The sequence below is a fragment of the Seriola dumerili genome, unplaced genomic scaffold, assembly GCF_002260705.1.
Source record: "Seriola dumerili isolate Sdu_G_001 unplaced genomic scaffold, Sdu_1.0 BDQW01002074.1, whole genome shotgun sequence".
In the NCBI taxonomy this organism is placed as follows: Eukaryota; Metazoa; Chordata; class Actinopteri; order Carangiformes; family Carangidae; genus Seriola; species Seriola dumerili.
The window spans coordinates 52302-76353 of record NW_019176329.1 but is presented as its reverse complement, the minus strand read 5'-3'; the positions used below and the strand labels follow the sequence as shown (position 1 = coordinate 76353).

The 24052-nt window shown below is 41.1% G+C and overlaps 2 protein-coding genes across 3 annotated transcripts in view; one reads left to right on the top strand and one right to left on the bottom strand.

The window, feature by feature from the left end:
• dock3 (dedicator of cytokinesis 3) overlaps positions 1–24052 on the top strand; it is a 112234-nt gene that overhangs the window by 77568 nt on the left and 10614 nt on the right. The window contains exons 16-39 of the mRNA XM_022768986.1: positions 9448–9610; positions 10003–10109; positions 10768–10939; positions 11242–11339; positions 12247–12330; positions 12470–12570; positions 13575–13656; positions 14828–14998; positions 15540–15629; positions 16925–17117; positions 17266–17393; positions 17967–18113; positions 18827–18925; positions 19203–19297; positions 19630–19705; positions 20157–20257; positions 21196–21254; positions 21430–21578; positions 21726–21811; positions 21986–22012; positions 22556–22651; positions 23010–23070; positions 23193–23286; positions 23373–23521. Of these exons, the coding sequence (XP_022624707.1) occupies positions 9448–9610; positions 10003–10109; positions 10768–10939; positions 11242–11339; positions 12247–12330; positions 12470–12570; positions 13575–13656; positions 14828–14998; positions 15540–15629; positions 16925–17117; positions 17266–17393; positions 17967–18113; positions 18827–18925; positions 19203–19297; positions 19630–19705; positions 20157–20257; positions 21196–21254; positions 21430–21578; positions 21726–21811; positions 21986–22012; positions 22556–22651; positions 23010–23070; positions 23193–23286; positions 23373–23521 (2628 nt within the window). The remainder of the gene's footprint in view (positions 1–9447; positions 9611–10002; positions 10110–10767; positions 10940–11241; positions 11340–12246; positions 12331–12469; positions 12571–13574; positions 13657–14827; positions 14999–15539; positions 15630–16924; positions 17118–17265; positions 17394–17966; positions 18114–18826; positions 18926–19202; positions 19298–19629; positions 19706–20156; positions 20258–21195; positions 21255–21429; positions 21579–21725; positions 21812–21985; positions 22013–22555; positions 22652–23009; positions 23071–23192; positions 23287–23372; positions 23522–24052) is intronic.
• Positions 721–6125, bottom strand: LOC111239171 (butyrophilin-like protein 10). 2 transcript variants are annotated; one of them, XM_022768988.1, is made up of 6 exons: positions 5974–6125; positions 4422–4745; positions 3798–3848; positions 2855–3127; positions 1647–1796; positions 721–837 (listed from the first exon to the last, which is right to left on the bottom strand). In XM_022768988.1, the coding sequence occupies exons 1-6, from the start codon at positions 6038–6040 to the stop codon at positions 761–763; spliced, it is 942 nt and encodes a 313-aa protein (XP_022624709.1). In that variant the 5' UTR covers positions 6041–6125; the 3' UTR covers positions 721–760. The 2 variants fall into 2 exon arrangements, with proteins under 2 accessions (XP_022624709.1, XP_022624710.1); XM_022768989.1 differs by lacking the exon at positions 3798–3848.

Sequence of the window (24052 nt, the reverse complement as noted above, 5' to 3'; positions counted from 1 at the left end):
TCTTCACATCTATCCTGTTTAAAATGATAAATGGGGCAATAACTAAGAACAGTGTATACAAAAGCTTTTACATCTTTTGGAGCACAGAAGATGAAGATAAACACGAGTTTCTGCTTATTTTTTTTAAAGCTTAAAGCAGGTTTTCTACTTCTCTGCTCTTTGCTTTGACACAGATAAATAAATGATTCCTATATGTCTCAATCATGTATATTAAGAGGACTCTTATCTCTTATACACAAATATTACAGTGACAATTTTTCATTAAATGAACAACAGTATTGTTTGGTAGGTACATCCTTGAGGTGAAGTTTAATACAGATGTGTATGAAACTACAGTTACAGATCCAGGTCTTGTGCAAACTGCAGCGACCAGAAATTAACCCATGACATTGTTATGAATGGCTAAATCTCTCACTGTTTATTAAACCTCAACTCTGCAGTCTGTGTGTGAAAGTGTTGGTCGGCTTTAATTTGTCTGCATTGCTTCCTTGGAGTTTGTATCCATGTTGTGTACTGTAGCCATGTGTTAGCATTCATTTGTTAGGCCACTGTTGAGTCCTTCCCACACAGTCGATTCAATTCTGCATCAGTTATTCATTATGTATCTTAGTTTCAAGCACTGAAAGTTTCTGGAGAAGTGCAGAAGCCAATAAATAGAAAGCAATATCTTTAAATAGCAATTTATTATCAAAACATTTAGATTTTTATTTTATATACAGCATCAAAAAACTCCATAAAACTATACACGTGTTAATAACTGTTAAAAGGACGGCTCTTCTGAAACACCATTTGTACATTGATGTGTCTTTCCTGAAGTACCATTTTGTTTTTCTGAATCTGCAAATGGTAAAAAAAATAAAAAAATTTAATTAATTAATGCAGCTATAAAGGAAATTAATGGTGAGATCAATAATATACGGAGGCTTCAGAGAGTATTCAGACTCATTCATGTTTGCATACTCTAGCTCTGGTGTTTTTTTTTTTTAAATGGTGGTCGCAAGTTTTAGTTGGTTGCTGGTCATGATAATCCCACCCCCCCAGACCCTGATGCAAATGTTTCTTGGTTCTAGACCAACAAAATGTTGGTGCCACTTTCAATCCAGTTTTCCTGGCTAAGAGCTGGTTCTTTGGCTGTAAAAATGTGAAGAACTGGACTGAGATCAGGCATCAGCACCAAACTGGCCCTCAAACTGCCCTGATGGAAAAGGTGTAAGAGATTTCCATGGTTTGGTTTTTGTCTTGACATGCAGGGTAAATTGTGGAACAAATAAAACAAATAAATACAAACACAGTTGTGTGTTAATTTCCAAACTATGCCCAATCAGTTCAGTTGGACTCCAGTCAAGATCTAGATGCATTTCAAGGATAATTAAAGTAAACTTGGAGTATCACAGCAAAGGGTCTGAAAACTTTTGTAAATGAGAGATTTTGGTTTTTTAGTATTATTGTGGGTTATTGATTGAAGATTCATGGCTAAAATGGCAATTTTTCCATTTAAAATTAAGTCTACAACGCAATTAAGTAGCATCTAATGATGGAGGAGGATTCACTGCAGGACTGTTGCATTAAACTGCATGTTTTAGCTAGGTGTTCCTAATAAACTGACAACTGAGCATCATTTTTAAGATACATTATATTAAACTTACCTTTGTTGGATTGTTTTGTGAAACATTTCGGAGCTCCACACAGAGATAGAAGTAGATACACAACTATAAGAGTTGAAAAAACTCCAATAGCAACTCCAACCAAAATTCCCAGCATCCATTCTTTGGCAGTGAAGAGATTCTCTGAAACACCTAAAAAGATAATGTCATTCTCAAAATTGTGAATTTGTAACTTAACAGATGCTGATTGTGCTTTATTGTTAACTTTACACTGGGTTTAAAAGAGGTTGGAATATGTAGTACTACTCCTCCCTTGGCATTACCTTTGATGTGTGATTAACAAATAATTTGTCTACCGTAATTAACTCAATTAATAGCAAATTGTCGGTCTCTGTAGTGTGAAGGTCTATCACAGGAAAAACATGTCAATCTGGCTGTTGTTTTTACCTTAATATTTTTAAGTTAATTCATTTGAGGGGGATAAAAAATATTTGGTGCATTTCAGTCAGAACAGTATGCAAAGCAAACTGGGCAGATACACCATAGTCACTGTTATAAATGTACTCTGTATGTAAATGCGAGTAATTTCAGAAAAGCTCTACTAGTTTATTTTATTATTATTAATTTAGTCTGCTCCTGACCTTACTTCACATCAGTATAAGTAAATACTAAATGCATTATAACTAGTCATTTATCGTTACTCTGAGCTTTTGAATCCCTTCTTTTAGCATTATCTGTGTTAAGTGAGTCAGCAACAACAAATGACTTGCTATAATCATAAACTTCATTACTATGCTGTAACTGTTGAATGCACATCAATAAATCTCAGTTCATGTGCTTTACACATCATATGTATACCTACAGTGTAGGTGCTAGACATGAAACGGTACAGAAATTTAGTATTGCGATTATATTGAGCAAAATGATCAGTCAAATGTTTTATTTTCTGTGCTGTTACGTCTTTCAGAGACAGACACTGTAGACACACCTGTCACCTGTCCAGCACGGTGCTGTTAAACCAGAAACACAGCGGCTACACTGCAGTCGGGAATAAAACAGTGAGCTGCAGCCCTTTTTAAAAACACACAATCACCAACCGAGGCGTCTCACACAGAGGCTGAGCAGCTACAGCTCACTGTTTATCTGCTTTCTACCGTGATGTAGTGTGAAACTGGTAACAGTTTCGTCTCTAGTAGGTGCACTAAATCCAGATAAATCCTGTAGCTTTAAAGCTGTGCAAGAACTCTCACCACAGACAAGTCCATGGATCTCTGCATCAGTCATGTGGTCGATGGCCTCCTGCTTGGCTACACAGCGGAGGCGTTTGGTCACAGTGATGAGGAGGGTAACGTAGTAGTGGCCGCTTCTTTCTGGGTCGTGTTGCTGGTCAGCAGGGAGGACATTTCCATCACTGTCCAGCCACTCCAGTGTCGGCTTTGGAAAAGCTCTGAAAACCTCACACATCAGCAGCATCCCATCCTCTGTGTTATTAACAATGGTGATACATGGCTTTGGAGCCGCACCTGTGAGTAAAAAGAAGAGCTTGTGAAGGACATTTAAATGGCTGGAATTGTAATTTCTTTCAGTAAAGTCTTTCTGTCAGAAATCAGCAGACAGCAGAAAAACAAAGCAGATGAAGCAGTAGCTGTATTAAATACCTTATCAAAGACATTTAGAGAGGGTTTCATTACATGAATCATTATTACTAAAGCAGGCAGAGGAATAACTAAACATAAGATACATGGAGCAGAGAGAGCGGGGGGGGGGCTGATCAGTAACTGCTACAGAAACTAGTATATCTGAAATAACATATAAACAGAAATATCAGCAGCTGGAAATGAGACAATAACGCTTACTGCAGCACAACAATAAAAGGAATGATATAAATATAAAATGAATGATAAAAGGAATAAAGGGTGTCTGCCCAGGGAAACGGTTACAGGAAGTGTTGAGTTTGTATGAACATGTAGAACAGTAACTTTAACACGACAACGACTTTAACACAGTTGTCTTTAATTTAGGTGTTTGGTGATTTTGTCAGACGATGTCAGTTACAAAATCAGGATTTGAAGTCTTATTTTTATTATTATGGTAGATGTATAACAGTGGAAAATACAGCATGAACTTTAGATCATTAAGTAAATAATTATCATTGCACGATATATTGTATTGTATATATATAGCACCACTCACCAAGGATTTTTCCTGATTTGTCTTCTAAGGTAGGGCGCTGTGGGTCACGATCTAAAAGGCATATTAGAGTGTTGGAGTGTGTGGAGAGGTAAAACATGAAGGTGGGCATCTTTGGTTATGAAGAACCCATCTCGCAAAGCTATGGCTTTGTTACAAATGTTAACATGGAAAGCTCGGATTAAATTCAAGTTATTCTCCAGAGATCGGAAAGCTGAGGTGGAGCCCAAAGGTAGAATATGGATAAATGTAATGGAAGAGGTTAGAGAATGCAGCAGAAGCAATTTTGTTAGTTACCTGATTTACAGATAAAAGCAGAAAGCTAAGACAAATCAGACGACTCTGCAGCAGGACAAAGTAGATAGTTGAAGCAGGTCAGCGTAGGATGAATCCAAAGAAAAAAGAAGAATCACAGGTTAAAACACTAGTGGGAAAATATCCAGCTTCACTTATAATGTTTTAGTATTACCGGTAGTATTACAAGTGTTACTACTATATACTGAGCCCTATACCCTATACAGCCCTACTTTCAAACTTGAGCTAACCATGGTGTGGTTTGGAAGACAGACAACTGTAGACAAGAAAACCAGAATTAAAGCTATGCAACAGTATGCAGAATGTACTCACCAACAACAAGCCAAATGCGAAATATTTGCCGGAGACGTGGAAAATCACAGCTGTAGTTTCCACTGTCAGCCATCTTCGTATGTCTGATGAGTATGGAGGCGTTGCCGTACTTCAGTTCTTTTTCAAAGTGTGAGACGCGACCGTTGAATTGGTCATCTTGACCTAAGCGGCCGTTATTATAATTATTGCCATTATCATACAGGAAAACTTCCATCTGACCGTCCTTCTTCCAATCAAACAGCTTCGACTCAATGTTCTCCTTGGTGATGAGGGAACAGGGCAAAATGGCATCACTCCCTTCTTCAACTTTCACTTTGATGACACCTGGCCAGGGAAGAGAAAAGTATATGTATTATTCAGGACATTTTTGAGCTGAATAATCAAGTTGAAGCAGAAAATTAGATCGAGTGTACATAACAAAATGTGACAAAGTTTAAGGGGTCTGAATACTTTCTGAATGCACTATATATCCTTAATTATTCTTAAACATTTTCATGCTCTAGTTGTATTGTGGTTGATTAAATAAGAAACCTGTTTCAACACATGATACATAAAAAGGATGTTTTAGTTTTTGTCAAGCCTTTTTTTTAAAACAGGAAAAAATTATACAGTTTTACTCACTTTAAATCTTTAGGACTTGCCAGCTACAAGTGCAATGCAAATGCAAAGGAGCATAATCTCAATATCATAATCATATAATATCACACCTGATAATGGGTGTACTGTGCTAACTATGTCTTACTGTTATTACTTTATACTCCCCCAATCTTCCAATTCACATGGACGTTGATTTAAAAAAAATTATTATTTTTTTAAATTGAGCCCCTGCTCTGTTTCACCTACAAGCATGAATATCGGTAGGCACATGTCACGTGAAGACTCTTGCAAAGTAACGTGCAATATCTTCTGTCTTTAACATGCAAGATGACCGTCTGACACTGTAGATATATCTGCAAACTAATATCAAGTCATAGTCACAGCGCCAACTTCTGAAAACAAGAAGTGACTCTCTCTTGAGTGGCAATCATCATTCTATTTACATGACATTTTCAACGTCTGCCCTACACGTGACTTACAGACACATACTGTGTGCTTGTTGCCTGGTCTCTGGCTTCACACAATGGACACAATTAGGAATGCATATTAAAAATATAGTACATGTCCTCTCCTTACTCTTAACCCCTGGGCACGGATGCTTTAAGGAGCTCCTGCAAGCCCTCCGGCGATGCAGCTTGAGTTCACAAAAACAAACCGCGGTGGATGGAGAAGTTGAAAATAAAGGCTTTGTTAGTGTTTAAATCTTGTTGAACAGGTGGTGTGATGAAGGAAGCTAATTACTTTATTTTTTACTCGAAAAAGCCGCGATGACACTTAGAGCTACGACCGTAGTTGTCGGCAGGTGCTCACCTCCGTCTCCGCCTTTAAAACCCCGTCTACATGGCGTGTGGTATTATTATTATTATTATTATTATTTTGTCTAATTCCGCGCGTGTCTATTGTATGTTCATATCGACGAATCGGTCAACGCAGGTTATCGGCTGCTGTTTCTCACCTTGTTTATGGCCAAACGCCTTTATACTCAGAGTCAGGAGCCAGAAAAACTTTAGTCCAGGTTCCATTACGGCTTTAGTAGCTCCAGAGTATCTTAACGATTCGTCTGCAGCCGGCGGCACTTCACAGTTTACGTTTCCTGACTCTGGGTAGTCGCAGTCATACAGCTGTGACCACGTGACTTGTCGGAAACCCGGTCACAGCCTATACCTCTCTACTACTGGAGGGGCGCAACAGGCTGAGAGCAGATAACCACTCATGAATTGTACAGCCATAACTATCATGTTAGTCATCAGTAGTCTCCTGCTCATTATACCACAACAACACTTTGACCTGAAACCATGAAACCAAATGTTTTTCTGTAACACAATGCAGTAATGCTGAAGTAACCTGTAGACATACCTGTTCTCATTTCTGAAGCTTTGAATTATAGATGCTGCTGTAAATGGACTCATGTTGGGTTGGACTGTCAGTCCAGTCTCTCTCACATTTACAGTTTTTTACGATTGCTTACACACTAAAATTAAAAATAATGCACATATTTTGAAACTTGACACACAAGGAACCAAATCCCCAGATTTGCAGAACTATACACACATTCTTCTCCACATTAGACTCATTAAAAATTAAAAGCCTTTGTGTGTTAATTGCTAAACACTGCCACTGAAACACCACCTTCAATTAGCAATCACCTGAACTCAGAATGCACGTGAGGACACATGTAAACACTCAGATCACACAGAAATCACAGCTTGGTCACCATAAATGTGAGTCAGGTTTTCTCTTTGGTGTGACCAACAATGGAGGACTATTTTGGAGAGAATTAGAGGAAGACGTGGTCGAGTAAGAGGAAGAAGAGCGAGAGAAGAAATAGGAAGAGGAGCAAGACACAGGACAGGGAGTGGCGAGAGGACGGGTCAGAAGAAGTTAGGACAATTCTTACAGATTGGAGCAGAGACACGATAGGCCTACTGTGTTTTACAGTACAGTATGTTCATGTCATCTTCGGTTCACTATTGAGAATAGAGAGATTTTGTTTCCCCATTGCATCTGTGTTCATATTTACAGTATGCTCCAAATGAAAAATATCTAAAAAAAAAAAACATACAGTAATAGTGTTTTTTATACTCTTTATACTATTAGAAAAGTAGAAATGTGAAAAATATTTTAGATTTAACACAGTCATGTGCAGTTGGCGGTGGAAAGATCTATATATTTGTTGTTTGTGTGTAAAGTTCTGAAGCTAATGTATCATATTTAGAAGAGTTAATTTAGTTTTTGATGTAGTGCTTACTTTTGCAAGAGATGTAAGATGTTTTGTATTTTGTGTGTGTGGAGCTTTTACAACCAGGGCCCTAGTTTCAGGAACTGTGTTTTTGCAATAGTGAAAAAACTGCAACCTGTGGTTGATGACATGAAGTGTAAGTGTGGCCTTTATCTCATGAGAGACTGGAAGCGAGTCTCCACCCTTCTTCTCTCTTTGTGCCTTTCAGGTAGAGAATTGTGTGTAGTGTTTTGCAAAAAGTGTTTTATCATAAAACTCACTCACTCACTCAATCACACAAAAAAAACACACACATATACGACTCAGTATTTGCACACAGTCCCCAGGTTTCAAGGGAGTGAGACATAAATGCTGGTTAGACTCCAATTGGTACATTTTATGTTCCTGTGCCAGTTTTTCTGTGTATAGTTCACTTTAATCACCATCCACCTGTAAATATTATAATAAAATACCATTATATTGTAATTTTTTATTATTATTCACTAATGTATTTAATCCAATTGCTACATTTTATGTTCCTATGACACAGTTTTTCTTTGTATGTAGTTATTTTTAATCATCATCCAACTGTAAATGTCTCAAGAAATTTAATTTTGTATGAAGAGTATTCACTAATATGCATCTCATATCATTGTCAAACTGTTGATTTCTAAAGGGCAATTAAATAATTATTGTTTATCCTTAAAACAATGGTATCTTTTGGTTTGGGTTCTTTTATTGGGATAGTTACCGAAAGCTTCTGGCACAAACAGCCCCACCTAGAATATTTTTCACCAGCCGCCACTGGTTTTATGACATAGAAAACTGAGTTAAAGACTCAGAATCAGCTTTTGGTTTTTTGCAGATTTGGTGTGTTGATTTTTTTTTTGTTTGAGTTGCAGGTTTCAGACATTGTTTGATATATAAAGTTTTTGTGTATAAGCAGTTTACAGTGAAAAAAAAGAAACTAACTGCTGCCTTGAGACTTGAGGAAATTTTGATCTTTGTACAGACACTTTCAAATTTTTCTTCTGAATCCACATCTCGTTAGCAGAGAATTACAGCAGGTTTACAGCCTAATGACAACCATAGGATAAAGACTTTGAAAAGTCTTTCAGATACTAATTGAACAACAACAGCACTGCACCAGAATTATGCCAGAATTCAAGAGATGCTGCAAAAGTTAAGTGATGTTACGAAAATAGTTTTTTGGGCCTCACTAAGTAGCATTTCCAAGTACACACACATTAACTGTGACCACATGTTTGTGGGTCAGCTGATCTAACCAACCCCCTGTATAGCTTTACCGTAACACACGGCACACTGAGACACACACACAAATTTCATCTGAAATTACTGTTCTTGGTCTGTTCTTGAACTTGCACTTCCTCCTTCCTCTCTCAGATTATTTTCCTCCATTTGTTTCTTTCAATCTTCAACCTTCAGCTACCTGTGCACTCTGAACTGGCTTATATTGGTTTCATCAAATAATTAGCAAAAAGTATGAACAGTTTTGAGTTATTGTGTGTAAGCTGTGACATCTGTGCTGTAATTGTGTTTAGCCACTGCTATCATTGGTTACCATTATGCGTCATGAGTGAATCACAGTGCACAGTGTGTTTTAGTGAGTGAAAATGTGTTTAGAGTTTTTGCAAAAAAGTGAAATGAGATGAATTTAGTGTTTTAGCAATTCAGAAGAACTGTAATTTATATGTTTATGATTCAGTCGTAATACTATTGATCTAGTTCTGTTGGGAATAGCAGTGGTGTTCATCAAGCTGCCCGTGTAATAAAGCCAGTAACAGAGCTGCCACAACAACCTGATTTCCTGACACCAACATTTAGAATCAACAAAGATAAAACGAGACTGAATAATTTCTTCAAAGTTAAAAATGATCATTGCAAAGAAATGACTGAGCCTCCTGTACTTCACCAAATCCAGCCGCTTTTTAACTTTTGAGCTGTATGTGTGCGACAAGTGGCACAACTGATTCCACAAACATCTACACGTTTTCTCAAACATAACAAAAACATGAAACAAAAACAGTGTCAGGAAGAGGCAGTGATGAAATTACATCCCTCAAAACACTGATCCAGTGGCAAACATAAAATAAGCACGTGCACCAGAGAGACGATTAAATGTTGGTAGGTGTGAAGCTCTTTGTTAGGATGTATGTTAATCCCTCTGTCCCTCTCTCTGTCTCTCTGCAGGACTGCATCTGTCTGGGTTCAGGGGAGCCCAACATGCCAGAGCACCGCTCCTTCGTCCTCTACCATAACAACAGCCCTCGATGGAGCGAAGTGATTAAACTGCCGATTCCCATCGACCGTTTCAGAGGGTCCCACCTACGCTTCGAGTTCAGACACTGCTCCAGTGAGTAACTCCATGTCACTAAGAGAGGCTGTGGTACATTTTCATATTTTTTGACATGACATCAAACGCTAATTGTACTTGCAGAGATAATACAGTGACAGTAAACAGTGTGAGATCAACATAAACAATATGTTGCTGAAGTGGTTTGACTATTGTCTCCTGTATCTTCACAGTAGTGAAATGACGACTAGAGCAGCTGATACCAGAGTTGAGATTATCATCTACCTGTTTTCATGTCATTTTCTTGTCCTAATTTTAATACATTATTTACCAAAACAAGCAATAAAAGCAAAGCTGGGAAAAAAATTTGCTTCACTCTAAACTCCCTCTGCCTCTCTCTGTTGTATATCTTTCTCTCTCTCCTCATTTCTCCATTTTCTTTCACTCCACAGCAAAGGACAAAGGAGAGAAGAAGCTGTTTGGTTTTGCCTTCACTCCCCTGATGAGGGAGGATGGAACCACTCTTTCAGACGAGAGCCATGAACTCTACGTTTACAAGGTCAGACGAAATTGCTGTGTTACTGCTTCTGCTTTTTCGTCTGTTTATTTCTGGCCTTCCTGTTCTGACAACAGAGTGACATCCAGTGGGTTCTTACAAGTGTCATCAACCTTAAGAGCATAAAATTCCAGCATAGTATTTATTTGTGTTTCTATTATTATATGTAATATGTTTTTGTACAAACTGTGAAGTTGGATTTTTAAAATTACTGCACGTTTTCTTTACATTTTCCCGTATCCATTAATTAAACATTGGCCTGATCATCAGCGGGTCTCTCACTTACACTATACTAGTCACACCACAGGAATCCACTGTAAAACAATGTGCGTAAACAACATGATTGATCAGTTTCCAGTAAGAATGATTCTGCAGTGAACCACTGACGGTGGAGCTGGTTATGAAGTGAAAAATCATCTAGTTCGATGTGCATGCTGTCGAACTGTCAAAATTCAGGATTATTTAAAAGTGAATTACTGGCATTCAAAGTGTCTCAGAGGAAAACAACCCACCAAAGGTATGGACTCACCAAGAATGTGCTTCTATACAACTGCGTCACCAGTTGTGTTAGTTTGAGATTTGTGAATTTGCAGATGTTTCCTGTTTTAAATAATTTACCGTTCCTTGTCTCCATCTCACTCCCGGCTCCCGTTGGCCTCAGTGTGACGAGAACACGACCTTCAGTAACCACGCCCTCTACCTGGGCCTGCCCTGCTGTAAAGAAGACTTCAACAGCTGCCCCAGCATCCCCTCCAGCCTCATCTTCCAGCGCAGCACCAAGGAGACCTTCTGGATCTCCACACAGCTCTCCTCCACCAAGCTCACTCAGAACGGTACTCAGCTGATCCCATGTTGTTTTTAAAGTGTCCGGGTGAGATCTTAAAGCTCTGCCTTCATTCATTCGTGGGACCTGCATGCAGAACAGTTGATCTAATGATAATCACAGGGGAAGCCCCCTTCGTATGTTGTGATTGTTTGTTCTTAAGAACAATGAAATTAGCTCTGTTTTTATTCATCCATCTTTTCTGTGTGTGGATACTGGACCCTGGTGTTTTATGTAAACTACGGAGGGCCTGACCAGTGCTTTTCTTTACTGCTGTCACCACGTTTTCTGACACTTGCTGTGGTCTTTCAGTCGACCTCCTGGCCCTGCTCAAGTGGAAGGCCCATCCGGACCGGGTCATGGACATTCTCGGCCGGCTACGACACGTCAGTGGAGAGGAGATAGTGAAGGTGAGGTTCAGTCAGACAAGAAGTCTTTAATCCACGTGTTGCTCCTAGGTTGATATGGATTCTGGATTACTTCCATCAACTTCTCCAGGAAGCTAAAAAAGAATAGTCACTGTGAATCAGATGCTCAAACTATGTAACTGCAGTGTCAGCACATAAACGCACAGAAATTATTGTTGCTTCACTGCTTTCATCCAGAGGCATTACTGGCAGTGAGCCACCACAGGATCATATCTTTCTCCGTGTGAAGTAACACTTCCTCTTGCAGCTTTTGTCTGGTGTTTCTGAACACGTGTGATTTCTCAGAATACTGATCTGAACTTACCACAGTTGGTTTTGTGGTTGCTTTGTTTGCGAGCAGCCTGTTGTCAAATTTATTTTTATTTTTTTTGTTATTCTCAGTGTTGTAAGACAAATATAGTTCCCCTCATTAAGAGTGCCCAACCATTATGTACTGCTTCTTAGAAATGTGTATGGTAAGATTTATTAGTCATACAGTTTCTTTACATGGAAAGACTGGCTGCCTGTATTGTGAGTCAGTTCAGTTGGCAGATGGCACCACACCGTTGATTTCATGATTGACCAAAAAAGACACTTTCATTTTTCCCCCGTTTTTTTTTTATAAACGAGAAATGTATCATCAGAAGAAAATGAACCATTTTGTGAATTAGCGTTACCAAAAAAAAAAAAAAACAGTTTTGAAAGGAACTTTTTGTTTTTGAATTGGTGTATACTAAATTAAATTTCTTCTATTTACATTTTAAAGGGTGTGTACTGTAGTTACTGTTTTATGTCTCAAGTGTGTTACAGTAAAGCTATGCAGAGGGATGGTTAGATCAACTGACCCATAAACAGGTGGTCACAGTTAATGACCCGTGTGTGTGTGTGTGTGTGTGTGTGTGTGTGGCAGTTTCTCCAAGACATTCTGGACACCTTATTCTCCATCTTGGACGACAACACGGACAAATATGGACCACTGGTGTTCCAGTCATTGGTAAGACACAATGTGACTGAGTGAAACTGAGAATATCAACTAAGAGCTGGAGTCCTCTTAGAATCAGTCCAATAACAGAAGTGACTCAGTGTCAGTATTGTGTCACGTATATTACAATCTAAACGTCTCTCTCTCTCAGGTATTCATCATAAACCTGCTCAGGGACAGTAAATACTACCACTTCAGGCCGGTGATGGACACGTACATCCAGAAACACTTTGCCGGTGCACTGGCCTACAAGTGAGTGTTTCACTCTGACTAATACTCTGCAGGTACAAGTGTGTGTGTGTTCTTGATTTCATGTTTGTGTTCAGAATATCCCTCTCAGAATGGTATTTACTGTCATTATCCCTCACTTTCATTTTACTAATTCTGCAAACACCACATCCTGAAGTGTCTCTGCAAGTACATTCACATGCACATGGGTAACATTCGTTTATTGTTATCCAGGTTTCCCAATAATCACAATTCACCTCAGATGTCTCATAGAAGTGTGATATCTGATATATTCTGATAATTTTTTTTGTTGTTTATGATTTGAAATGTTGATGAATTTATGACCACTTCAGACCAAAGCCATGTGCATCTGTTGCATTATAATATATATTATTATTAATTATTATACAAAGACAGCCAACACCTATTTCTCTAAATTGGTGCTGACTGTGTTCTGAACCTGTTGCTTATTATTTCTTTAAAGCATCTTTAACCAGTATTTTTTATAATTACACTGTATGAAAGTGTGACCATGTGAAAGGAGTCACTTGTAGTGTTCAGAGAGTTACTGAATCTGCAGCTGTCGTCAGCTTCACACAGCTTTACTAGGTTGACTCTCACCCCTCTCATTGTGTGGTTTTCAGCGGCAGCAGGCACACGTTTTCCACTGCTGCTGACCACTTCCTGTTCAGTAGCAGACGGACTCAGTCAGGGAGCGGCTGGTGAACATAGTGGAGCATTTAGCAGCTAAAGAAATAGATAGTTCCCTCAGGAGACCAAACACACAAAGAAAGAGAGTTAACACTGGACTTTAATTCATCAGATGACACAAACATAACTCCACACGAATCATCGTGTTGCTCTGTAGCTGCTGGATGTGGAAATAAACAGCTGTTTGTTAACAAGTTCACAATATCAGCTTGATATTGATATATGATATGTCAGTGTTGTGTTCACAGCCTGGGTAAATCTCAGACAGAAAAACCACACTGGCTCAGATGCAGTGTTTAATGTCTGTTGTGTTTCAGAGAGCTGATCCGCTGCCTGAAGTGGTACATGGACCGCTCTGCAGAGGTGGTCAGGCAGGATCACATACAGGAAGCCATGAGGGTAAGAGTTCATATGAAGCTTCCTGAACGAGTTCAGCTGAGTTGTCGCTTGTGACCTGACTGAAGAGGTGAAATAGTTTATACGATTAACAGGAGCTGTTACGTAATAGCTAATGCTGTGAATGAGGTGAATGTTAAACAACATGTGCTGTCATTGCATTTTACATTACACACCCACAGGCTGCACACTGCATGATGAGATCAGCTACTCAACTAAATCTCTGCATGTTACTTCATAGCTGTGTTTATATTTGTGTCCTACTTTTTATGCAGTTCTGTTTTCCAAAAAATGTTAATTTTTTTTTTTTTGCCAAATATGAGGCTTCCATCTTTGTTTAGTTTTTATGGGTCATGTAAAGAGAGAAGGAGCGACTGGTTCAGGCCGGAGGCGTCTCACAGTCACCTGCTGAACAAAAAACACCGACTGGATCTACGAATGTGTTTTTCACAAACAAACAAGCAGCTGCAGAGATCCTCATCCTTATTCTGATGTCTGACACGCTTCATCTCCTCTTCTCCTCACCGACTCATGTGCACAGTGTTTTAATGTAAAAAAAAAAAAAAAAATCAACCATAAAGCTTTATCAACATTTTTACACCTTTCCCGTTCTTCCCACTTCCCCTTGTAAACAGACAGAAAGCTGACTGCATACATTCAGCATCGCCTCACATTGTAGGCAGAGCTCAGAATAGATGTTCCATCTGAAGCACATGAGCAGAATGTAACACATTTCACAGACAAATGCCGCTCAGCACTTTGAAATATTTATCAGATTCAAACATCTGTCTCAAATGGGTCACACTGTCGGGTAAAAGTGGACGATGTGAATTATTGAGGATAGTTTTGACACATGCTGCAGCCGTGGGTTCAGATCTGAGTTTTCTTTAATCCATCTTTAACAAGTCTGTGTGAACAAGTCTGTGTGCGTGTGTGTGTGTGCGTGTGTGTGTGCGTGTGTGTGTGCGTGTGTGTGTGTGCGTGTGTGTCCACAGTTTCAGCCTGTATCTGTCTTATTCTTCAGTTTTTCAGTTTCACTTTTTGTGTCTCACCAGAACGTTAATGTGTCGATAAAACAAGTGACCTGGACGATAAATCTCCAAGTTGACTATGTTTGTTTGTTTAAAACATTATTGATGTTGTATTGATGTTTCTTCTCCCTGTCTCCCCTCAGGCCCTGGAGTACCTGTTTAAGTTTATTGTCCAGTCTCGGATCCTTTACTCTCGGGCCACGTGTGGGATGGAGGAGGAGCAGTTTCGCACCAGCATCCAGGAACTCTTTCAGTCGATCCGCTTCGTCCTCAGCCTGGACAGCCGCAACTCAGAGACCCTCATCTTCACACAGGTAAGGGAACAGCACAAGTTCGACAGTTTCTTCATCATGTTTTGTTTATAGGTCTTTTTTTTTTTTCTTTTTCTTTTTTTTTTCAAAGAAGCATCAAGTGTGAAAATAATAGATATTTGATGTGCTTCTCTGATGAAGTAATCACCTTTTTTTCACAGCTGAAATGTAACTGCGACTTGTTGTGTCTTTGTAGTTTGTGAGATTTTTGAATTGTATTTGCTTATAGTTTAGTTTCTTCCTGAGCTTCTTTCCCAGCTTCTGTTAGTTGCTTTAATCTGATTTTTATCTCCTTTATTTACCTCTTTCTACTTGTACCTCGGCCCTCTCCTTGCTTCTTTCCTTCCCTCCCTCACCTTCTCTTTCAATCTCCCACTATGCTCTGCTCCATCCATCGGGTCCTTATTATTCCTCCTCGGCCTCTTCCCTCCACGTCCATGCACCACAGGCCTCCCAGTCTTGTCCAGGCACAAATCAAGCCCCAGGCCCTGGCATTGGGCCTGCTGCTCCCTTAGCACTAGCCCCTGCTCTGGGCCAAGCCCAGCCCCCTGCCCCAGGACAGGCTCCTGGCAGCGGGCAAGCCAACTGCACTCAGGCCTGGAGCTCCAACGCTCTGCGGCCGTCTCCACTGTCAGTAAGTAGACGTCCGGATGAAAACCAGAACACCCCCGCTCCCTGTGTGAAGCCCAGAGTCCTCATTCACCTGTTCAGCTGTTTGTGAGCCTAACCACACGCACACGCACACACTTGTGGTCCTTCACCACCACCCCCACCCCACCACCCCGACTGCCTTCACATACACAGGCACACCTTCCTCAGATGACCTTTACTGACCGATCAAAGTCCCGTAACTATAATTAGACCTGATTCAGAACATGTTTTCACTGCCACCAGCTGCTTCCTGTCATGTTGCACTCACACACACACTTTCAGCTCTTCATTGAAGTCATTGTTTAATAAAAAATATGTCAGATATTCTCTGGTTCCATCTGGACACAACAAATAATTTGTGACATCTCTGCAGGAAATTTTGAGTCAGGAAATTAAAACATTTTATAGACAAAGTGAAATTAATGATCAGAGAAGTTGATAGTGAATCGATCCAGTAGCTGAAACATGATATTTGCTCTTGGAGAAGAGGCACGTCGGCCTTGAAACGCGTCTTCATTGAATCTGTGGTTGAGTGTTGGCTTCCTGTCAGAGCAACACACCCGTGTCCAGGCACAACCACCGTCCCTCCTGAATCTCATTCTGTACAGCGACAGAGACCGACTCCTGTCGACAGGAAACTCAAACTGTTTTAAAGTCTTTTCTGCTGCACCGTCTTTATTGTGCTGTTACTAAAACTTGTAGCTTCTCTGTGTGTTTTTAATGACTTTTCTCTGCTGCTTTTGACGCTCTGTCTTCTTAACCCTTTCCTATTTTTTGTCGTTTCTTAATCGCTCCCTTTTAATCTTGCTGTGATTTCTAATCTACTAATGAATGAGTTTTTCCTTGTTCACTCTCCTGTGTCCCTCTCAAATGGTGAACAGCCTCCATGTAAAGTACATTTCATTTAATGAATTTTAGAACATGAAGTCGGCACTTAATACCAGGTGATTGGCTTAAAACTGTGTCATGAAATGGAGCCTGAATAGTAAACTTCCCCGGGACACTGTCATGTTCACCTGCATGAAGCACACACCTGATCAGTGGAGGCCAAGAGTCTGAGGCCACTTTGGACTCCACTGGATGTGATGAAACTGTTTTTCTCAGCTCGGCTGTATTACAGAGTCTTGGTCACATTTCTCTCCACTACAAACACAGAAGCTGCCTAACAATGCAGCCCAGTCTCCCTCTCTTCTTCCTCTCTTCTTCCTTTTCTCTCTGTAAATCTCCCCCCCTCTTCCCTCGTCACTCACTCCCCCCTCTCTCCCTCCTCTCCCTCAGGCCGCTCTGCTGAACTCGTTCCCTGCGATCTTCGATGAGCTGCTGCAGATGTTCACGGTGCAAGAAGTGGCAGAGTTTGTGCGCGGCACTCTGGGCAGCATGCCGTCCACGGTGCACATAGGACAGTCCATGGATGTGGTCAAACTGCAGTCCATAGCCCGGACTGTGGACAGCAGGCTCTTCTCTTTCCCAGGTGAGGGTTTTAGTAAAGACACAAACACATCTTATTGTTTTCTCCGATTCATCCTCTGTGATATGAAAGGGGAACGTGTTCTGGATGAACCAACACCAAAATAAATGTCTTTGTGTGTTTGTGTTTGTGTTTGTGTTTGTGTCCTCAGAGTCTCGAAGGATCCTGCTTCCTGTGGTCCTGCATCACATCCATCTCCATCTGAGGCAGCAGAAAGAGCTGCTCATCTGCTCTGGAATACTCAGCTCGATATTCTCTATTATCAAGACCAGCTCACTGGTAACACACACACACACACACACACACACACACACACACACACACACACACACACACACATTTGATTGTGTTTGGTAGAAGTGGAAATTTTGAAATGAAAACATGTCACCAAATCCACCAAAATCAAAAAGAATCATCCTCCAGGAAGATCGGGACCAGAGCTCGAGCCAGTTCAGTTGCTGCTGCTGAGACATTTTATTTTAAACTCAGAACAGATGATCAACAGATTTGACTCCTTCCAGGTTGTTAAACAGTCGTGGTTGATATAAACCTTTAATTTTTGTCCATGAGGTTGAGAGTTTGTGTCATTAACCCAGAAACTCATGAAGCATCAAATGTGAGATTTTAATGAAGTTTCTTTCCCCAGTAATCCTGATGTCAGTGTAACCTCCCAGCCATAAACAAACACACTTACTCAAATAAAACACGTTTCACTCGACTTCTCCCTCTTACTTCCCTCTTTTGTTTCCTCTTCTCCTTTTCCTCACTCTCTCCTCCCATCGCTGCTCGCTGCTTTCCCCTTTTCCTTTTTCCACCGTCTCACCAAACCTTTCCTTCACCTCATTCCTCCAGGACACGTCAGTGCAGGAGGAGGTGGAGATGATGGTGGAGTCTCTGTTGGACGTCCTCCTGCAGACCCTGCTGTCCATCATGAGCAAGAGCCAATCGCAGGAGGCGGTAAGGGGTCAACGCTGTCCGCAGTGCACCGCGGAGATCACTGTTAGTAACTAACAATACGACTACTACTACTTCACCCCCCACGACCCTCGTCCATCCCGCATCTGTCTGCATGTTCGTCCACCCTAAGCCATATATTATTGTTGTTTATTTTCCCTTTATATTATCAGAAAATTCTTTCCTCACATCTGAACGACAACAAGTTCAGTTTTGACAGAATATGTCACAGTGAGGTTCAAAATGAATAAAAACAAACGTCCAGAAAAACATTAGAAAACAGTTTGACAGCACGTCTCCTCACAGCTGTTGGTATCTCTCCCATTAGACACGACTCGGTCTTCATCCTCCTCCCTCTCCTCTTCCTCCTCTCTCTTTGCATGCTGCCCTGCATGCCTTAATAATTCTTATTAAAAGTTGTGTTTTGCTCTTTCCTTGCATCCTGTCGTTGTTATATGTATTTCTGGAAAAGATCTGAGTTTTTCTCACATGCACTTGAATGATTTCTTCTTTCTCTTGTTATAATTTCATATATTTTAGAGATTGGTTGTCACATGACTTCCACTATTCTTCATTCATGTTTCACTCCTTTTATCTCAGTCTCAGTCTTAATCCTTACTTCCTCTGTCCACTACACCTTTCTTTGTACGGAGGGTTTGTCTTATTATGGGCTTTATTTACACGGACTGTTCATGTGCCGCCATCTGCTTCCATGTGATTGGCTCACATGCCTCCCCCCCGCTCCCCCCATTTGACAGGGAGAGTACGTGTCCTGCCTCCTGTCCCTCCTCCGCCAGATGACAGACATCCACTTCCAACACCTGATGGAAAACTTTCAGAGCAAGGAGGAGCTCAAGGTACAGGAAGCTGACGTCCTACATGCAGCTAGAAACACATTATTACAATCATGTCATTGTGCAACCTCACTAATTAGATTCCTAAGGGCTGAAATATACAAGTGTAAACTACAGTGCTTCAAGGCCTTTGTGTCAGGTGATGTCTGAGGGAAGGTGCTGTAGTTCTCCAAACATACAATAGGAAAGTAAAAATTCCTCATGACAGTTTTGAACGTTGTTTGAGAGAAACTGACACTCAGAGACTCTTCCCTCCTCTTCTTTCATCGTCCGTCTCCAGGAGTTCTTGTTGAAGATCCTGTGTGTGTTTAGAAATCTGATGAAGCTCAGCATTTTCCCCCGCGACTGGAACGTCATGAGACTCCTCACCAGCAAGTAAGAATGAAACACCGACAGCCTGGACACACACATCTAACAGTGTTTGCATCTATCACTGACTCAAGCATGATTGAAATATCATAGTGTGATTGCAATATGATTTGTAGGCCGGGGCGTCTCTGCAACTCCACAATGTTTATTGCACTAACATTGCACAAAAAGGTTGTGACACATTTCCCTTTATCAAAAAATAGCAGCTCCTGCGATTTGGATATTGCACTCGGACAGATTGTGATTACGATAATGTTTTGTTTAATTGTGCAGCTCTAGTTAAGTAACACACAACTTTGCCCTAGCAACAGCTGTTTGTGTGTGTTCCCTCTCTGCAGCATCATCCTGACCACAGCTCAGTATCTGTCTCCTGCTCTGCACAAGAACTTCACAGAAGCAGAATTTGATTTTAAGGTACGTGTGTGGAACTGAGCCACAGTCGTCCCCGCACACACCCACAAACTGTCTGGTATGAGATTTAATTCAAACCGCTGGAAGTCTGTGAGGCTTCCCCGTCCCTTTGCTCAGTTAATCTGCCACAGGTGCCTCAAAATGGGCCATTTCAACATGAATATAAGGCTGAATATATCTCTCACTTTCAATGACAAAAACATGAGGAATGTAACATTCAGCTGGTCGGGGATTTGCATCACAGACCATGGCACCAGACTGCATCGTCGGCTCGAATCCCTTTTCTACCGGGAGAGAAAACTGTGAATCATCATGAATCAGTGGAGCTAATGTGGCTGCTAACATTAATGTTCACACACTCTGAAATATTACTAATGGATATGCTTTAATGTGTGTGTGTGTGTGTGTGTGTGTGTGTGTGTGTGTGTGTGTGTGTGTGTGTGTGTGAGAGCAGGTGTGGAACTCCTACTTCAGTTTGGCGGTACTGTATATCAACCAGCCCAGTTTACAGCTGGAAAGCCTGAGCCCTGCGAAGAGGAAGAAGGTTTTAGACAAGTGAGAGCCGTGCACCAATAAAACACTACAGACCGCCAACTCTCTATTCCGGAGAGTTTTGAGTCATTTGTGCTGAGAATCTACAAAGTTGGAGACCTTCTTATTCCCTCCTGCAGGAACACACACTTTCTCACACCAGGAAAACCCTTTTCCCATCTCCATTAGGCCTTCTCCACCAAATAGTCCCAGGAACGAAGAGGACCTAGACACTAAACTCAGTAAAGTCCCCACCCACAGTTATTACTGAGTTTCGGATCAAAAAGCGAATTCCTGGATTGAGACATGTACGATGACACAGCACATAGTTGAGCGACTGCGATGTTTCAATGGAAAGAAAACATTAAAACACCTTCCATATTTTATACAGCAGCCAAATCATAACAGAAGTTATCAGGGCACTTTTCATTCATACAGATCAGGACTGTACTCTTTATAATATTATTCCCATGAGCAGCACAGAGGGGGAGTCGGTACCGGTGACTTCTCTGCTGCGTTGAGGTCACTGACCTCTCCTGCTCGTTGGAGGCCAAATCTGTCGCCAGCACCTCACGTCTTTCATTTGAACTTGACTTTGTAACGTTACTTTCAGTTGGTCCAACTTCACATATCTCTTCCATCTCTTCTCATCTTGAGCTGGCATCTTAAGGCACCGCTCAGCCACTCTGCGGTAGTTAGCCAACGTTTGGCTAACTCTTTATTATTAATTTATTTTGAAAATCAACCCGCAACCCCCAAAAAATAATCTCCTCACCCTGTTGCTCTCTTGTTTTAGCCAATCAAGACATGAACTACATTTAAATATATTATTTTTTCTTTATCATAAAAGGAGTTAACAGTAGTTTGACCTATATTAACCTTTTCATCTAAAGGCTCTACAGTCTTCTTACATATTATTAGTAGTTTTTGGGACTTATCACTTGATGTTTGTGCCTCTGCAGGTACGGTGACATGAGAGTGATGATGACCTATGAACTGTTCAGCATGTGGCAGAACCTGGGTAAGACTTTTTGTTCACCTCTCAAAGAGTTTACTGTAACTATAATTTATATTCCTGAAATCTAATGTGTGTCCAATTCCGTTTCCGTGCTGAAATGGTTAACTCGCACACAGATTTAGATTTATTGGTTGATTGATCAAAGATTGAAGAGTTGATACGAACTCTCTGGCTGCAGGTGAGAATAAGATCCACTTCATCCCCGGTATGATCGGTCCGTTCCTGGGAGTGACGCTGGTCCCTCAGGTGGAGGTACGAAACATCATGATCCCCATCTTCCATGACATGATGGACTGGGAGCAACGTAAGAACGGGAACTTCAAACAGGTACACACACACTCACACTCACACACACACACACACACACACACACACACACACACACACACACACACACACTTTTAAGGACAACTGCAAACAGCCCCGATAGTTTGGAGGAAGCCAGTGTTTGTTTTTCTTGGTGTGTGCGTGCAGGTGGAGGCTGAGCTGATCGACAAGCTGGACAGTTTGGTGTCCGAGGGGAAAGGTGACGAGAACTACAGGGAGCTCTTCGGTTTGCTGTAAGAAGACAGTCAGATTACTCCTCACAGTTTCTCTCCCCGTGTCTGCCTCTGATTTGAAACCCCAGTCTGATCCTTCTGCTCTGCCTCTCTTTGGTAACACAGATTAACTCTCTGTCTCTCTGCTCTAACACTGCTCTTGTGTGTTTGCTTTGCTCTGTGCTGCGGGACTAGAACCCAGCTGTTTGGGCCGTACCCCAGGTATGACATCACCAATACCTCGTAAAAGCTGCGGTGAAACAAAAATGTTCAGGTTTATTACTATATCACCTCTCAGTGTCTCTTCAGTGTCATTCAGAGGAAACTAAAACTCAGATTTCAAAAGCGGGTTATCGTTCTTGATTGAAACTGTTGCGACACATCTTACAGTAAAACAAACTCAAACAATAACAGTTGCACAACTTACTCAGAAAACACTGTTTGTGGGTTTTAACCACATTTACTTTCACATGAACAAGCCGGTAGAGAATAGCCACCATATTTTCATGTTTAACCATCTGAGCTCTTTACCACTAACCACCAACCACCCATGAACTGTTGAAAACACTGTTTCTCCGAAAGGCCAAGTTAACTGATGGAAGTCTGCCCTGTGCACATGGGCCTGTTGAAAGTGAATCAGTTTCAAGGAAATAAAGAGATCTGACTTAAACAACAACAACAACAACAACAACAGAGTCAAAACACAAGTTACCAGTTTGTAAAACGAGCTCAGTGTCTGATTTTTCTTTTTTCTTTTCTCTGAAGTCTGTTGGAGAAGATTGAGCAGGAGACGTGGAGGGAGACGGGGATTTCCTTTGTTACCTCAGTCACACGGCTGATGGAGCGACTGCTGGACTACCGGTAACATACAAGAGACACACACACACACACAGACACAGTCCACAGTCCCTCTTTCAGTCGATCTGCGTCCTTCCAGTTTGTTGCTACCAGTCTTTTAGCTGTCGTGCATCCAGTCGTTAAAATGTGTTTGTTGTGTTTGGACCAGGTTCCTTCACCAGTGTAACTCAGAAGGCACATTGCAGGATTACAACAAACAGTAAAGCCAATATCACAATATTCGCTATTATTGAATATCAGCCCAAACTCATTGTCCAGTCCACTTTCTTATAGAAGCTGGAGCCAGTGGAACAGAGGCTCATTACGAGAGGAGGGGGAGGGGCTGCAGTTTTTAATTGCTATGGTGTCGTTTATTCTTCAGAGACTGTATGAAGGGAGATGAGACTGAGAACAAGAAGATTGGCTGCACTGTGAACCTCCTGGTAAGATTTATGTCATGTTGATATCTCTAATACTGCAGATCCTTCAGTACTTGTTTCTACCTGATGAACCACAGAAACTATTTTAGTTTGGATGAAAACAGTTTGTGTCTGTGTCTTTTCAGAACTTCTACAAGTCAGAGATCAACAAGGAGGAGATGTACATCCGCTACATCCACAAACTGTGTGATATGCATCTACAGGCGGAGAACTACACCGGTACAGCACACACACACACACTAACACACACACACACACACACACTCATGCACACTGTATAAAACGCTGGGGTTGTTTGTCCACAGAGGCTGCGTTCACTCTGCTGTTGTACTGGGAGCTGCTGCACTGGGACGAGCGGCCTCTCAAAGAGTTCCTGCACTATCCTGCTCAGACAGAGTGGCATCGCAAGGAGGGGCTGTGCCGCAAGGTCATCCACTACTTCAACAAGGGAAAGGTGAGGACAGACACACACACACACACACACACACATACTCAACACTGAGGGGGCTGCTTATCTCAGTCAGCGGTGCCACATTTTAGTCTTGTGGAAAACTAAGCTAAACGGTCAGACGACAGACAGACAGCTTTCTTTTTCGCTTGTTTCTACATGTTCACATTTATGCAGGTTGAACAGTGTTTTGATAAAGTTTTGGCTTTTTAAAATCTGCCTTTAGTTTTTTGCACCAAACACATGGAATTATCTACAACACACTCTCAAGATCGACACATGTCCCCTTTTGAATTTTACTGAGGGAAACCTCAATGAGGAATGAGTGTGTATTATCCTCTATATACAAAAGCAGAAGCTTTTAACAAGAAGTTTAACTTGTGTCATGTGGAGAGGTAAACTGATAACAGAAATATCTGCTGCTGTGCTTCACTTCAGTTTAATTCACCCCGTGATTTTAATCTGTGGTGTTACAACACTAGAAAAATGTCCCGGGGAACACGGGGAGTAACAAAGTACCCGAGGTGACTCTAACAA

Coding starts and splice junctions, on each gene's coding strand:
- LOC111239171 (XM_022768988.1), bottom strand. CDS start 6,040: ATGGAACCTGGACTAAAGTTTTTCTGGCTCCTGACTCTGAGTATAAAG. Junction 3,128..3,797: donor CAAATCAGGAAAAATCCTTG/GTGAGTGGTGCT, acceptor TTTTACTCACAG/GTGCGGCTCCAAAGCCATGT. Junction 838..1,646: donor CACAAAACAATCCAACAAAG/GTAAGTTTAATA, acceptor TACCATTTGCAG/ATTCAGAAAAACAAAATGGT.